Source organism: Hypanus sabinus, chromosome 7 (assembly GCF_030144855.1).
Source record: "Hypanus sabinus isolate sHypSab1 chromosome 7, sHypSab1.hap1, whole genome shotgun sequence".
NCBI classification, from domain to species: domain Eukaryota; kingdom Metazoa; phylum Chordata; class Chondrichthyes; order Myliobatiformes; family Dasyatidae; genus Hypanus; species Hypanus sabinus.
The window spans coordinates 123,834,724-123,851,979 of NC_082712.1; the positions used below are offsets into that span (position 1 = coordinate 123,834,724).

General features: G+C 40.0%; 1 protein-coding gene across 2 annotated transcripts in view; it reads right to left on the minus strand.

Annotated features, from left to right (window-relative positions):
- cracr2b (calcium release activated channel regulator 2B) overlaps nucleotides 1-17,256 on the minus strand; it is a 167,385-nt gene that overhangs the window by 48,792 nt on the left and 101,337 nt on the right. For both annotated transcript variants that reach the window (XM_059975514.1, XM_059975512.1), the window contains exons 8-10: nucleotides 12,316-12,503; nucleotides 6,116-6,187; nucleotides 4,586-4,640 (exon numbers count right to left, since the gene is read on the minus strand). In XM_059975514.1, the coding sequence (XP_059831497.1) occupies nucleotides 4,586-4,640; nucleotides 6,116-6,187; nucleotides 12,316-12,503 (315 nt within the window). The remainder of the gene's footprint in view (nucleotides 1-4,585; nucleotides 4,641-6,115; nucleotides 6,188-12,315; nucleotides 12,504-17,256) is intronic.

Genomic DNA, 17,256 nt, shown 5'->3' on the forward strand with positions numbered 1-17,256 from the left:
GCAGCTGTTTATTTAGGACAACTCATAAAGAACAAAAACTAATTAAAAATGGTCAGGATTCCCTTAACTTATTTGGGACATTATGCTGCTTAATTGGGCCAGGAGTCTGTTGCTGAACAGTTTCAAACCTAGCATTAGTCACGGGCATTTGTGTGGCATTAGACACTACACCGTACTCCGAGCAAATATTTTTTAAAAGGCATCAGATGCATGCTTGTGTTCAAAAAGTAGTGATCTTCATCGCAATAGTTAGCAAGTAGTAAGCAGTAAGACAATTCAAAACCGTTTTGCTCACCGCAGTTTCAAGCATTAGGGCTTGGAGATGCCAGAAACAGTGAAAATGGAATGATTTCACTACTTCAACAAATTAGAATGAAGAATTTGAAGGTATCAGCAATCATCTTGAATGTTACAATAAAAATGAAGATTTGGAAGATGCAATTATTGATAGCATTGTATAAGAGCAGTGCATTATTTGCACTAAGTGTCTGTGCTAATTTTGTTAATTTACTCAATTAAAAGAACACAGCAGTGTACACTAGATTAATTCCTCTGTCAATAATGATTAGAAACAAATGAAGTCCTGCAGTAATATTGGTAGTGTTCTAATTTATTCGCTATTTCATTTAACCGCATTTTAACACAGTTACATGGTAGTTTGTATTTTTTTTATACTTTTTAAACTATTTCCATGAAACTTTGGCTAATTTGGGCAGCTGCTCAATTAGGCAAAAAGTACTGGTCCCAATGTGTCCCAATTAACTGGAATCCACTGCATATGCACATATACATAATACAAATAGTTAGATAGATGGTATATTATATGTATCAAATATGTGTATATATAGATCATACGTACAGTCATATCCAAAGACTATAGCAAGCATGCAAAGATTAAGTGGTCTTCACAGATGAGATGTGCACAATGCACACAACCCAGAATCTTTGGTGAGGGTACTGTGAGAACTGGGAGAGGAGTGAAATGTTTCTTCTGCAGTGACATAATCTCTCCACCACCACAAAATGAAATGATAAAATAACTTACATTTCAAAATGTTTAGAAAAGCAGGGCCTGTTGGTGCTCAAGAAAAATGGCAACTCATAATTACTAACTCATATTAAAAGATCTTTCAACAGGGTGGGGAAAAAATGGGCCTAATCACTTGATCTTGGGCTCGCCTCCTATTAGAATATGACTGGTCTGAAGATTAGTTCGATCTCCCATTGCCTCGAAATCTGATTGCCTAATCCTATGTTATTTCCAGTACTATCTGATTGAAAACTAGCTTTTCTGGGAGTAAATTGCAAACATGAAAATAAACAAAGCAACAGAAAAATAGGTAGAAGGGCAAATGTGACAAGGAAATTGTGCAACAAAGCAAAAATAGATTAAGTGGTGTAGCATAAATTGGGAATATCTCATATTGAATAATATGAGAATATTGCAAGGTCAAGCAATTCAGAAAGGGAGATCAAAAGGCAGATTATTATCTGAATGGAGAGAGATTGCAAATAAGAGAGTACAGAAGGATGTGTCCATGTGAAAGAATCACAAGTTAGCAGGCAGAATATTGACCTTTATATAAAGAAGGGTGGAGGTTAAAAAAGGGAAGCTTTGTTTGTACAGGGTGTGGATGATGCCACATCTGGAGTACTTCACACATTTATCTTAGGCGTAGCGGCACTGTAGAAACAATGGAGGCTCACCTTGTTAAATCTTGAGAGGCTGAACAAGTCGGACCTGTATCCTTTGGAGTTTAGAAAATTGAAATTGCAAGATATGAGATCCTAAGGGGGTATGATAGAGTAAATGTTTTCACTAGTGATGGACATGCGCCTTGAATTCCTTGTACATCTAAATTACTATACAAACAAAGGTGTATAGTTACAATGAGAGGAGAGTCATTTAAAACTGATGTGTGTGCAGAAATGTCTTCTCATCGGGAATAAGAGATCTCTGGAATACTTCGTCTGAGAGGGGTATGAAGGCTAGATCATTATTAGAATAGATACGTTTTTTAAAAACACTGTGGAGTTGAGAGCTAAACAGTACTGGCACAGAAGAAGAAATGAGGCCTGATTGAAATTGACTATGATCATATTGAATTGTGAGGCAGGGCTGATTGGCCTGTCTTGTGCAATGACCATTTTCCAGTCCTTTTGCACTTTGCTGGAAATGGAACTATTCTGTTTGCAGAGTGATAGGTTACACAAAGGATGACATTGCTGCCTGTGAAACAGTCCCTTTGAGCCATTTTTCTGGGAATTGTAAACGACTACCTCCAGGATTACAAGGTTTTAGTGAAGCACTGGATTCATATACTGTAAAGTTGAGACCCATGCCTACATCAAAGTCTTTGGTTTACTCTATGTGACACCAATCCCCCTTTCTATTCAGCATTCTCCCAAGGTCTTGACATATTGATGCTTCAGCTCTACTGAACGTCTAATTCCTGGTGGTCCCAGCTTCCTCCCACTCTGACAGCAGTGGGGAGGGCCCACTTTTTCAATTAGGAAAACTGCATTAAACTTCCACTGGAGGCAGAAGCCTGGTACGGACAGTTGCAACATGGAACCTGATGATTGAATTGTTTGTCATCCACAGCAACGACTATCTGGTTTAGTAATTTAGATGTATAAGAAATTCAAGGTGCATGTCCATCATTGTGACTTCAGCCAATTGCCATCTCATTGTGGCAATTAAAGGTGCAATGGTACTTGGTTGAAGACATACAATTGCCGGGAGTTAAGCGAAGTCACACAGACATTTTTTTTTAATAATCCATGCATCAGAGTATTTCCACTATAATCTCAACTTCCCATAAGGCCATCAGGGGGATTGTGTGGGTAATTGGCTCTTATGGAGAGGGATACACCATTTAACCTTTTGAGTTTGTGTGTAGTTTTTCATTGATTCTATTGAATTTCTTTGTTCTACTATGAATGCCTACAAGAAAATGAATCTCAGGGTTGTATATGTGGACATATTCGTACTTTGATAATAAATTTACTTTGAACTTTGAGTTTATTCCGCCATTCAGTTGAGTCATACCTGATCTAGAATTCACTCAGCTGCTTTAATACATATTTAACCAACTTGAAATAATTGACTTTTTCTGCAGTAGACCTTGCTCAAAATACAACCCAAGTAAGCTTGTGGACCCTTTACAAAAGACATAAAAATATTGTATGTATATAGTCATTTTATCTGGTAAATATAATCACTTGAAATGTACACCGATTTCACCTTGTGCTTACAGCATTACTCAGGCCAGCATGCAAAGGTGGTCATTGCAGATGTGATATGCAAACTTACACATTCCCAGACTTCATGCTACAGTGAGAAAACAATAAAATAACTTTGAAGGCTGGGAAGGAAACCCTTCTCAGAGTTAGTCGGTGAGCTATTCAGGCTTTGACTGGTGACAATAAAAACAAGCATTGTGTAAAATGATGTCATACTGTTCAAATAATGGTACAAGAATGAACAACAGAGATTCCTTTCTAAATACAAGCCAACCCCATGTTACAAATGGCCGACTTATGAACACCTGTACACACAAAGAGCTCCCGTAATAATTAAATTCAAACGTTTGACATGCATAATTTCTACCGACGGCACTTCCATTTTTAGTAAATGTTCTCATTTAGTTTCATGGACTCGTTGTACTCTCAATATACAATGGAAGCACAGTTATCATATTGAATGATTTTTGTGTGTTTTCTGACACATAAATAAAACCATTCATAAAAAAAGAACCTGTTCATTCCTGAAGGATGGCTTGTAATAATATAACACCTTTCCTCACTGCAGCAGCTTATTTCTTCTTAAATTCTTGGTTAAAAAAGACATTTATCTACAGATTAAAACTCCCTTTCTGTGTGTCAACGTAGTTCAATTAAGTTGCATTTTTTTTCCCTTCACTGACCCATAATTTTTAAACCATACACTGAAATATCATGAAATCCTGAGTAAAGTCTCTGGTAACTGACTGGACATTACAACCTTCCATGTATCAGGTGCAATAAAGAGAATAAGATTCCCCTTTTAAAACAACACACAAATGCCAAAGCAAATTTCAAAGACGCAGCACTGAATCAAATTAGTCAATTGAACAAACAGGGCTTCTTGACGCAAATTCAATTCCTTGTAATGAAAGAAAAAGGTCTGTTGAGACATTTTGTTCTTCTCTTTTTCTTTTGAGAAGATTTCTAAGGAGACACAAATTTCCATCAAAATGTGTGAACATTTTGCATACATTTGTGGAAATGAAGCTGCCTTAAGGCTGACCTAACTCATCTTTCCACAGAGCAAATGCTCCTTTGCTTTTAGGCAGATTTAAACTTATTTTGTGTGCCAGTCTGAAAATAGCCAGCAGCATGCTACCTAATTGGCATTAATGCGGCACTCTCCTTCCTCCCAGTAAAAATGACACACTGGAAAAGGCATAAAGTTTGACAGTCATGGCTCACTGTGGCCCCAGGGAACAGTATGTATGTCCATGTGCTGGTGGCAGCCACAGCAACAGCAAGTGCAGCAGCAACTGCTACGCTGGGGCATTACAAGTTGCTTTTTGAGACTAACCAGCTTCTTGGCTTCATGAGCATCCTTCTCATCTCGGAGTTTCTTGTTCAGCTCCCTGATTGAGAGATAGAGATTGATGTTTAATTAGCAGTCACCCTACTGAACTGTACATCACCCTGTCCCACCAACTCCATCTCACAGGGCTTAAATACTAATCATCAACAGTTACTTCCGAGGAGAGGTGACTTAGGGAGCAAAATCACCTTTCAAGCTCAGAATTGTTACACAGCACTATCTTTAATATTATAAGTAATTTGTTCCTGTGATTTAGGTACTTGTTTAAACACACAAGCAAACATAATGGCTTAGTGTTATTAATCCAACCCAATTGTTACTTCTGTCCTTCCATGTGTCTCTAAAACTTGGATTACTTACAGCAGAAATTGCCACTCACTATCTCTACAAGACACTTCCTTTTGTTGAAAAGAGAAAGTCTCTACATTATGTATCTTCAACTTTTATGAATAAAGACACTTTCAGAAATAAGTAGTGTGCTAGCACATAGAGAACCTGTTGGACTTACCTTCTCAACTCCACTGTACTACGAGGAAAGCATTGAATGTGCTTGTAATACATGATATGTAGAAAAAGCTGGCAAGAGCAGGTAAGTTGAGGGTATACACAAGGTTTATGCAAATGCTCAAAATCATGAGAAAAACACACAAAATACTGGAGGAACTCAGCAAGCCAGGCAGCATCCATGGATGGGAATAAAGCATTGAAATTTTGGGCCGAGAGTTCCCCTCCATAGATGTTGCCTGTCTTGCTGAGTGCTTTCAGCATTTTGTTGCGTGTTGTTCAAGTTGAGGGTAAAAATTGTCTATTCCCACTCCTCTTTTAATTTTCCTTTATTCACATAAGAGACTACATTTTCCCTGTCATTTTATTTTCACACCTAAATCAGATTGAATGATATATCATAACTCCAGCAACCAGGATTCCGTCCTAAGCAATACATACAAAATGCTGGAGGAACTCAGCAGGTCAGGCAACATCTATGGAAATGAATAAAGAGTCGACATTTCAGGCCAAGACCCTTCTTCAGGACTGAGAAGGAAGGGGGAAGACGCCAGAATAAAAAGTTGGAGAGAAGGAGGCTAGCTGGAAGGTGATAGGTGAAGCCAGGTGGGGTGGGAAAGGTCAAAGGCTGGAGGAGAAGGAATTTGATAGGAGAGGAGAGTGAACTGATGGAGAAAGGGAAGGAGGATGGGACCCAGGGGACAGGAATAAGTCGGTGAGAAGTGAAAGGTCAGAGTGGGGAATAGAGGAAAGAGGATGGTGGTGGAATATGTTCACCAGAAGGAGAAATCACTGTTCCTACCGAGACTAAATATAAAGCATTGCTCCTCCACCCCGAGTCCTTTACAAAGTGGAGTTTTCCAGTACACCTCAGTAATTACCTGAGCAGCTCCTCCACCCCGAGTCCTTTACAAAGTGGAGTTTTCCAGTGCACCTCAGTAATTACCTGAGCAGCTCCTCCACCCTGAGTCCTTTACAAAGTGGAGTTTTCCAGTACACCTCAGTAATTACCTGAGCAGCTCCAGCTGTCTCAATAGACTTTCTCTCTCCTTTTGCATGTTCTTTGACACCTTCAGAACATCCCTGTTTGGAAACAAAGACAGAATTTCATAATTGTACTGTTGTGTTGGACAATTGAGGTTCATCTTGGTGACTGAAAAAAGCCATTCAAAACATGCCTGATACATAGCAAGTTGTACTTTGGAACTGCAAAGCCAGATTAATCTTACTTCATTTGTAAACCGCCCACTAATAGAAACAGACAGAATTTAATTGATAAATGGATATTGCCCTAAGCTTTGATCAGGGTTACCCAACCTGAAGTCCATGCACCCCTCAGTTAATGGTAGGGATCCATGACATAAAAAAGGTTAGGAACCCTGGCTTAGATAAAAGCCTAAATAACCTCATTACTATTGGTTGTACAAGGAATCAGAAGGTCCTTTCCAGTTACTGACACGATAGACAATAGGTGCAGGAGTAGGCCATTTGGCCCTTCTAGCCAGCACCACCAATCAGTGATACTGGCTGATCATACACAATCAGTACCCCGTTCCTGCCCTCTCCCCATATCCCTTGACCCCGCTATCTATAAGAGCTCTATCTAACTCTCTCTTGAATGCATCCAGAGACCTGGCCTCCACTGCCTTCCGGGGCAGAGCATTCCGCATATCCACCACTCTCTGGGTGTAAAAGTTTTTCTGCATCTCAATTCTAAATGGCCTATCCCTTATTTTTAAACTGTGGCCTCTAGTTCTGGACTCACCCATCAGCGGGAACATGCCTCCTGCCTCCAGAGTGTCCAATCCCTTAATAATCTTACATGTCTCAATCAAATCCCCTCTCATCCCTCTAAGTTCCAGTGTATACAAGCCCAGTCGCTCCAATCTTTCAACATATGACAGTCCCGCCATTCTGGGAATTAACCTTGTGAACCTACGCTGCACTCCCTCAATAGCAAGAATGTCCTTCCTCAAATTTGGAAACCAAAACTGCACACTATACTCCAGGTGGGGGCTCATCAGGGCCCTGTGCAACGGCAGAAGGACCTCTTTACTCCTATACTCAATTCCTCTCGTTATAAAGGCCAGCATGCCATTAGCTTTCTTCACTGCCTGCTGTACCTGCATGCTTGCTTTCATTGACTGATGTACAAGAACACCTAGATCTCGTTGTACTTCCCCTTTTCCTAACTTGACTCCATTTAGATAGTAATCTGCGTTCCTGTTCTTGCCACCAAAGTGGATAACCTCACATTTATCCACATTAAACTGCATCTACCATACATTTGCCCACTCACCCAACCTGTCCAAGTCACCCTGCATTCTCATAACATCTTCCTGGCATTTCACACTGCCACCCAGCTTTCTGTCATCAGCAAATTTGTTAATGTTACTTTTAATCCCTTCATCTAAATCATTAATGTATATTGTAAACAGCTGCGGTCCCAGCACCGAACCTTGCGGTACCCCACTGGTCACAGCCAAAAGGGACCCGTTAATCACTACTCTTTGTTTCCTGTCAGCCAGCCAATTTTCAATCCATGTCAGTACTCTGCCCCCAATACCATGTGCCCTAATTTTGCCCACTAATCTCCTATGTGGGACTTTATCAAAAGCTTTCTGGAAGTCCAGGTACACTACATCCACCGGCTCTCCCTTGTCCATGTTCATAGTTACATCCTCAAAAAACTCCAGAAGATTAGTCAAGCATGATTTTCCCTTCATAAATCCATGCTGACTTGGACTGATCCTTCTACTGCTATCCAAATGTGTCGTAATTTCATCTTTTATAATTGACTCCAGCATCTTTCCCACCACTGATGAGCAGTTACAAATAAATAGGCCTGTATACATTCTCTGATATTAAATAGAACCATTGAACCAAGGACTATATAAATTTAAGGAGCTTTGATGAAGGGTGGTCAGTTTACTCATAGCCATGTGCAGTGTCTGAATAGTGCTAGGCAGTTTCTGCCATGTTGCCTATGCCGTTAAATTTATAAATATTCTACATGAATTCTTTCAATAAAACTCCCTCAATATTTGATTCTCATTTATCCTCTGAAGAGGCTAGCAAGCCCCCCAAACGTTTAAAAACAGACGACTTTTGCAGAGCTACTAGCTATGAGCAATGAATACTGGATTTACCAGAAATGCCCCTGTCCAAGAAATGGATGATAATGAGAACATTTAAAGCATCAAGCAAACTAAAATATTAAAGAGAAATAAACAGCATCAGTGTCACTTGGTGTAAGGAAAGGGGGTGGGGGTTTGTGCTTGAATATGTCTGCACTCACCATTTATCATGTGAACTGTGACAAAATTAGTTGTTTTCCAAAAGGAAATGCAGGATTTGAAAAATGCTTATGTTTCTGGTTTTAAAGTTGACTGTGAAATATGACAGGAATAAAATTAACAATGACAAAAACATGGAAATTATTTTTAACACCATTTCTTCTTTGTTAGTCCAAGTATTACCTCCAATTATCACAAGGCCTTGACTTTTTCTTCAAACAAAAAAGAGCATTTATGTCCTTTTGCTGCACTAAAAGTGCTTTGCAAATCCTTACCTAATTTTTAAAGTGCTATGACAACAAAACTTCTATGTGTTTTGTTCTTGCAAGTCAACGTTTGCTGTCACCTTTGCATTCTCCGAGGATGTTGTTAGGTACATCCATGTCACTTTGGTCTGAAGTAATTTGTAGGCCAAACTATGACAGTATGTTCTCTATGCAGCAGGAATAAGTGGTTTTTAAAGTAGTTACTTTTCTGGTATCATCTATCAAATTTTAAGATTAGCACATGCAGCGTGCACTCGGCAGTAATCCACAAACAGTGATTGCAATACATAATTCATTCATTTGTTGGTGGTGTTGACTGAAGGGAAACAATTATTCTCAATACTGAGAAACTATGTGATGATTCTTTGAGAAGATCTTTCAATGATCAAAACAGGAGGATTTCAATGAGCTGTGTGTAATGCTAACTAACAGTTATGGTTCACTCTGTAGCAACTACAATCCAATAACTTCTCTTCTATCATTTCATTACTCATTGATAGAATTGATATGGAGCGATATCACTCTTTCATAATTCGTTACTTGGATAAATCAGGTAACATTGAAGTTTTATCTGGCATGCCAAAGGCAGGATTTATGTTAAAATCAGAAACAAATGCTAAAACAAGTTAAACATAGTCTTTTAGCTTCTTGAACACAGAACAGTACAGCACAGGAAGAGGCTCTTCAGCCCGCATTATTGTGCCAAAGCAATTAAATTATTAATCAGATGGCCAACTAAACTAATCCTTTATGCCTACACGACGTCCGTATCCTTCCACTTTCCTCACATTCATGTGCCTATCTAAAAGTCTTTTAAACGCCAGTGTACCTGCATCTAGCAGCATCCCAGGCACCCACCCATCTCTCTATAAAAAAACTTGCCCTTCACATCTCCTTTGAAATTACCCCCCTCACCTTAAATGCATGCCATTACGCATTTCAACCCTGGAAAAAATACACTGTCCGTCTACTCTATCCATACCTCTCATGATCTTATAAACCTCTAGCAGATCTCCCCTCAGCCTCCGCTGCTTCAGATGGAAAAAAAAACAAGTTTGCCCAACCTCTCATTATAGGACAGGCATTCTAATCCAGGGAGAATCCTCGTAAACCTCTTCAGCCCCCCTCCACAATGCCTAGTCCACCCTTCCAATAATGGGGCAACCAGAACTTTATGCAATTCTCAAGACTCAGCCTAACTAGGGTTTTATAAAGCTGCAACATAACTTCATGACTTTTGAACTCAGTGCCTCGGCTAATAAACAGAAGCATGCCATACGCCTTCTTAACCACCCTATCAACTTGTGTAGGCACATTCAGGGAGCCATGAACTTGAACCCCAACATCATTCTGCTCATCAATACTGTTAGTTAAAGATCTTGCCCTTAAGGGTACTGTCTCTTTACATTTGATCTACCGAGGTGAAACACTTCACATTTAGCTGGGTTAAACTCCATCTGCCGCATCTCTGCCCATATCTGCAACTGATCTATATCCAGCAGTAATCTTCTACTATCTACTGCACAACACTGCCAATCTTCATATCACCTGCACATTTACTAACCAACCCATTCACATTTTTGTCCAGGCCTGCTCATGAACAGCAGTGGACTCCGTACAGATCTCTGTGAAACACCACTAAGCATGGACCTCCAGACAAAACTAATCCCTTTTACCACTACCCTCTGTATGCTATGGGCAAACCAGTTCTGAAACAAATCAGCCAATTTGCCATTGATCCTATGCATCTTATGGTTGACAAATCGTGCCTACACTTACTTAGAAAAGCACTGCTGATGTAATCATTACATATTTTCCTTTGTATATATAAATTATTCTTCTATTATCACTTTTTAATGTTAAAAACTGATTTAGATATCCTTAGAGTGCTTCAGTAAACCTTTTCCCATATAGGTGTGCTGAGTACAAATCATGAACCCCAATCTTTATTGGACATCAGACATGTTCAGCTTAAATTTCATTTCAGTCTTTTCTGGACAGCAAACAGCTTGATCGTTTGAAATGGGAAAGAAATATATATTGTGGACAAAAGCAACCATTTCAACTTGACTAGTGATTACAGATTTTAATCAAGTTTGTTCTTCAGTAGAATTGACGTTTTACCATTCACAAACCCATCGTCCACTAGCAATACTTACTGCTTTGTTACTTTAAAAAAGAAACATCAGTTGTCAGTTTCCGATTAAAATCTGTATCATTATCATTAGCTTTAACTCTTTTTTTTCATTTGCAATATAAGGTAACAACGATCATGCAGCAAGATATAGTACCTCAGCATTCATCATCCCCAAAGTAACATTCAAGTGTGACAGCATAGATTAAACTGGCATAATGTATTGCCAACCCTGTCTGTGAGTCCTTCTGCCTCACGATACCCTCCTGCCACCTGCACCATCCTATATGCCTCAGCCTAATCACCTCAACGTTCAATGACAAACACAAGTGTCACCACATGAATGCATGATTCCTGGCTGCTGGTTAAGCAAGTCATTTTCTTTCCCATCATTAATATTTAAATAATAACTGAATTAAAACATTTACAGCATGTGGCTTAATGCTCCTATGATTTTTCTCGCTGGGTTTACTCCGTGAAGTTACTTTGAGTTTAATTTTTAATTCCAAAAGCACTCTTGCGGAAGCCCAGCAGATCACTGAAGTAGGCTGAGGAAGGATAAGATAATTGAAGTAGGAACTGGCCCTTTCAAATCTCTTACTACCTTCCCTTTCAGTTAGTCCTGACGAAGGGTCTCGGCCCGAAATGTCGACAGCACTTCTCCCTATAGATGCTGCCTGGCCTGCTGTGTTCCACCAGCATTTTGTGTGTGTTGCAGGAATAGGCCACGTGGTTCTCCAAACCTACCCTCACACTCAGTATGATCATGCCTGATCTACATTTGCCACTACTCCTCAACCACACAGCCTGATACCCACAGCCCTCAATTTGCTGTTGTTTTAAAAAATGCATTTACCTCGACCTTAAATACTTCTAGCGTAAAGCACGCAAAACATTTTCTGTAAAGATTTCCAAAGTTTCTCCTGCCCTTTATTAAGCAAAATATGTATGTATCTTAATTTTAAATGATCAATTCTAAATAGCAAAAAATGCAGGGTAAACTTAGGATGTGATCTGAATCCCAGTGACCGATCCAAAAACTTGGGCACTGATACAAGAAAAGAGGAGAGAGATTTAAAAGAGACATGAGAGGTAACTTCTTTACACAGAGGGCAGTAAATACCCAGAATGAGCTTCCAGAGAAAGTGATTGAGGCAAGTACAATTGCAATATTTAGGAGACAAACAAGAGAAAATCAACAGATGCTGGAAATCCAAAGCAACACACACAAAATGCTGGAGGAACTCAGCAGGCCAGGCAGCATCTATGGAAAAGAGTAAACAGTCGACATTTTGGGCCGAGACTACTTATCAGAAGTTCCTCCAGCGTTTTGTGAATATTTAAGCGCACTTGGATAGGTACATGGAGGGGAGATCTTTAGAGGATCTGGGGCTGAGTGCGAACACCTGGGACTAGCAGGGATGATGCATGGAGCACTTGGGCTGAATGGCCTGTTTCTGCACTGTAGTACTCTATGACTCCTTGCTTAAAGATTACTTAGATGGCAGCGCCTACCTTGCTTTCTTCTGATGCTCATCTCGGGCCTCTTCTTGAAGAATCTGGAGTTGATAGCGTGTATTGCTCAGGTCTTGCTTAGTCCTCTCCAGCTGTTCCTGTAGCTCCTCATTCATCTGTCTCAGTCTCTCATTTTGCATCCGGACATCTACTTGCTCACAGTTAAACTCCTCGAATTGTTGCTCCAGCTGTCAATGTGATTGATCAAGCATCATATAAACGTACATTTTTAAAAACCTCTTGTTTAAATTATTTTACTGGACAATGGGATTGCATTAGCAAATTCCCTGCCATCATCATCTTGGTGTTTATTGTTGATCAAAAGGTTAATCACACAGTTATATTAATACAATGGTTATCATATCAGATCAGAAGCTTGATATATTTGGCATGTGGCTCAGCAGAGTCTTTTTATCTCTCTCTCTCCCCCCCTCCCCCCCAAAAAAAGTTGCAATTGCTTTCTACTTCTCATTGACACTTAACATCATGAACATTGTCCAGCACCAAGCAGGTGGCTTGATCGGCACCTCATCAGCCAGATTCAGCATTCACTACCTCCTGGTGCACTGTCCCCACGTTGTCTGTCATCTGCTAAGCAATGCACCCAGACATCCTCAACTTCACCTCCAGACCATGGACCAACCACTGCTAAAGGGGCAAGGACAGCAAGTGCTTGTAGATATCACCACTAGCGAGTTCACCTCCAAGTTACACATGATTTTGATTTTCAAATCCTCTTCGGTTCCTTCATTATCACTGGGCCAAAAAGCTGAAATTTCCTGCATAACAATATTGTGGGAATGCTACACAATATAAGTATGGTGGCCATCATTAAGGCCCTTCACCATTCAGGATATTTCAAGGAGGAGGTATAGGAGCCTGAAGACCCACACTCAATTCAAGAACAGCTTCTTCCCCTCCACCATCAAATCTCTGAATGGTCCATAAACCCATGAAAACTCCTTTTGCCCTTTTTTATGTAACTTTATAGTTTATTTTACATCTTGCACTGACCTGCTGCCGCAAAGCAATAAATTCCACATGTTAGCGATAGTAAAGCTGATTCTGATTTCTAGATGTCAGATCATTATGTCTTCCCAAAATTGAATATAATTATGCAATCAATGCTCACCATAGACTCGGAGACAGCTGTTCAGTTTGATGACAGTACATTCAGTCCACATTTCAAAAAACAATGCTTAAAATGTGCAACATATTCCAATGTGTATCGTGTATCTCGCTATTGGACATTTGGAATACACTAATATGTTGGGTCCAGGATATATCTTCTAAGATAATGATGCCCAGGAAATTGAAACTGCTCATCCTTTCCCCTGCTGACGCCTTAATGAAGACTGGTGTGTTCCTCCCAACTTCCCCTTCCTGATTCTGGTTCTGACAGAGGATGCAAAGGTCACTTACAGAAGTGCCCAGTGAGACTGAACTGAATGATTCGGTGAAGATCAATCATCAATACCAGGTATACCTTCTTCCTCTTGAAAAAGAACAATATTCAGCATTGACAACTGACTGAAATGATACGACAACTGAAGCAATAACAGAGACAGTTGGACACCATGAAAAGGAATTATGCAATTCCCTAAATTCACCTGTCTAATATACTTCCCTGAAAAAGCACCTAAAATGACCTAAGCAGTTCCCATGATAGGCTTCTTCAGAAAATCAGGAAGCATGGGATCCAGGGAAACATGGCTGCGTGGATTTAGAACTGTCACGCCCAGAGTAGGTGGTAATAGGATGGAGTGTATTCTGCCTCGATGCTGTTGACCAGTGGTGCTCCACTGGTATCAGTTCCAGGAACAGTGTTCACTGTGATTTTTATAACTTACTCGGATAAGGAAGTGGTATGGTGGGTTAGTAAGGTTGAAGATGACATGAAGCTTGGTGGATAGTGTAGAGGGTTGTCAGAGGTTACAGAAGGACATTGATAGGATGCAGGACTGGGCTAAGCAAAGGCAGGTGGAGTTCAGTTCAGAAAAGTGTGAAATGATAGACTTTGGAAAGTCAGACTTGAAGGCAGGGTATAGGCTAAATAGTAGGATTCTTAGCAGTGTGGAGCAATACAGGATGCAAGTCCATAGATCTCTCAACGTTGCTGCTCAGGTTGATAGGGTGGATAAGATGGATGTTGTGTTTGCCTTCATCAGTTGGGGGACTGAGCTCAAAAGCCGCAAGGTAATGTTGCAGCTTTAGAAAACTCTGGTTGGACCACACCTGGAGTACTGTGTTCAGTCCTAGTTGCCTCGTTACGGAAGGATGTGGAAGCTTTAGGGAGGGCACAGAGGATGCTGCCTGGATGAATGAGCTAGAGCCTCTCTTTGGAGTGAGCGAACATGACACATGACCTGATAGAGGGGTATACGATAAGAGTCACTGATAGAGTGGACAGCCAGCACCTTTTCAATCCCCATGGTGTGAATGTGAAATATGAAGGGGAATAATTTTAAAGTGATTGGAGGAATATATAGGGAGGTTGTCATAGTTTTTTTTTTAATATTACACAGAGTGATGGGTGCAATGTATCTGCCTCCATCACCACCTCTGCCACCCGCACTGACAGGTTGTGGTGGTAGAGGCAGATACATTATGAACATTTAACAGATTTAGGTAGGCACACGGAGAAAGAAAAGTGGACGGTTATGCGGGAAGGAAACATGAGGTCAGGGGTTCCTAACCTGGGGTTAACAGGCCCCTCAGTTAATAGTAGGGGTCCATGGCATTAGATTGTTCTTGAGGTAAGTTAAAAGGTCAGCACATCACGGGTTGAAGAGACTCTTCTGGGTTATACTGTTCTATGTTCTCTTCTTTGCTATGTTGTGCATTCCTTCTGCATCCAAAATTACTACCGTTAATAGTTAATTGTGTCTACCTGTCAAACTAATATTTAACTAGCTTCAAGGGGAATCTCCCAAGTAGATGCAGAGTCTAAATTTACTTTCCATTTTAATATTTTTCTTATTTTCTTCAGACTTGGAAAAAACTAACAAAAAAAACCTAATGAAAAAAACTACAGCACATTCACAAAAACCACAAACATAGCAAAATCAAATTAAATATTGAGCAGCAAAAGAGAAAAAATATATAAAGGCTAAAAGTAAACATACCCAGCAGAGGTGCACCGCACCAACAAACCTCATTCCTCACCCCGTAAGAAAGTCCAATACAGGGCCCCATCTCCTTTCAAAGATGTCCGCTCTGTCCTCATTACATAGTCTCAGCCTCTCCAAATGTAGTGTTTGCCAGCTCTCTCAGCCACAGATTGTATGTAGGCACAGAGTCCATTTTCCACATTTGCAGGATTAACTTCTTAGCAATCACCATTCCAAACAATACAGCCACTTTTTCATACATATTGGCTGAAGATAGGGAGCTTGTTGCTCCAAGGATGGCTATGAGCGGGTCCAGTTCCCACCGCTTCCCTTAAGCCTCAGAGAAACAGTGAAAAATACTTTTCCAGTATGCATAAAGCTTACAACATGACCAGAATGAATGTGACAAGTTACTGTTCTCAGATTTACATCTATTACAAACTGGTGAAACATCAGGGTAGAAGCTGTGCAACTTTTCTTTGGAATAATGTTGTCTATGTTTTGTTTTAAACTGTATAAGTCTGCGTCAAACGTTGACCAAACAATCATGTATACTCTTTAAACACTCATCCCATACCTCCTCTGTCAGTTCTATAACCAATTCATCCACCCATGCCTGTTTAAGACCTGCAGTATTAACATGAACTCCATTATGTAGGATCTGATAAAAATAGGATAGGGCACTACAAGTAACAGGATCAAATTTATTTATTGCCTCCAGGGACTCATATTTGTCTAAAACCTCGAAATTAGGTATATATTTCCTAACATAATCTCGAATTTGTAAATATCTAAAAAAACTAGATGCAGGGATATTGTAAACTGCTTGTAACTGCACTAGTGAGGCAAAGTTTCCATTAATATATAGGTCACCTATACTACAGATGCCACTCTGTTTCCAGGTGGGAAAAACAGTATCATTCAGGCCAGGCAAAAAGGAATGATTGTCACAGAGCCGTGTGCCAATATAAGTTTTTGGAGCCTTAATGTGTAGTTGAATCTGCTTCCAAGTTCTTAGAGGGCTGTCGACCACGAAGCTGTTACAAAAATGTGACTTATTAACTGCCGTGGGGCTATTAAGGAGAGCTGGTAAGGAAGTCTTCTTACAAGGCATTTGCTCTATGAGTAACCACGCTGGGCATGAGTCTGAGGTAGAGGGTGGGTCTTTTTTCCACCATGTAAGAATGGATAGGTGGGCAGACCAGCAATACATTTTAACATCCAGTAGGGCAAAGCCTCCTGCTTCCTTAGTCTTTGTCAAGTGTTTTTCAGTAATTCTAAAGGCTTTATAATTCCAAATGAAGGGTATAATAATTGAATCCAATTGCTTAAAATATGACTGAGGAATAAAATATGGAATTGACTGGAAAAAATGAAGAAATCGTGGCATTTCAATCATCTTGATTGTGTTAACCCTCCCCACCAAAGAAATTGGAAGTGTTTTCCAAAAGTCAATATTGCACTTAACCTGCTCAACTTTGTTTCACCAGTTCACTTGCAAAAGATCATCTGGGTTTTTTGTAATAGTCACACCAAGATAGGAAAAATTATCTTAAGTTATTTTAAAGGGAATAGACTGTAAATACTCTGTATTAACCACTGCAGTGACTGGCATTAGTTCACTCTTATCACAATTAATAGAGAGACCTGAGAAACTACCAAAATTATTAATTAGAGTCAGAAGGGCAGGTATTGATGTTTGTGGGCTGGAGATATATGAAAAGACATTGTCAGCATTTAACAAAAGGTGATGTTGATGTCCATGCAGATCAATGGGAGACATCAAAGGGTCCTGTCTGATGCTAACAGCCAGTGGCTCAATGATGACTGC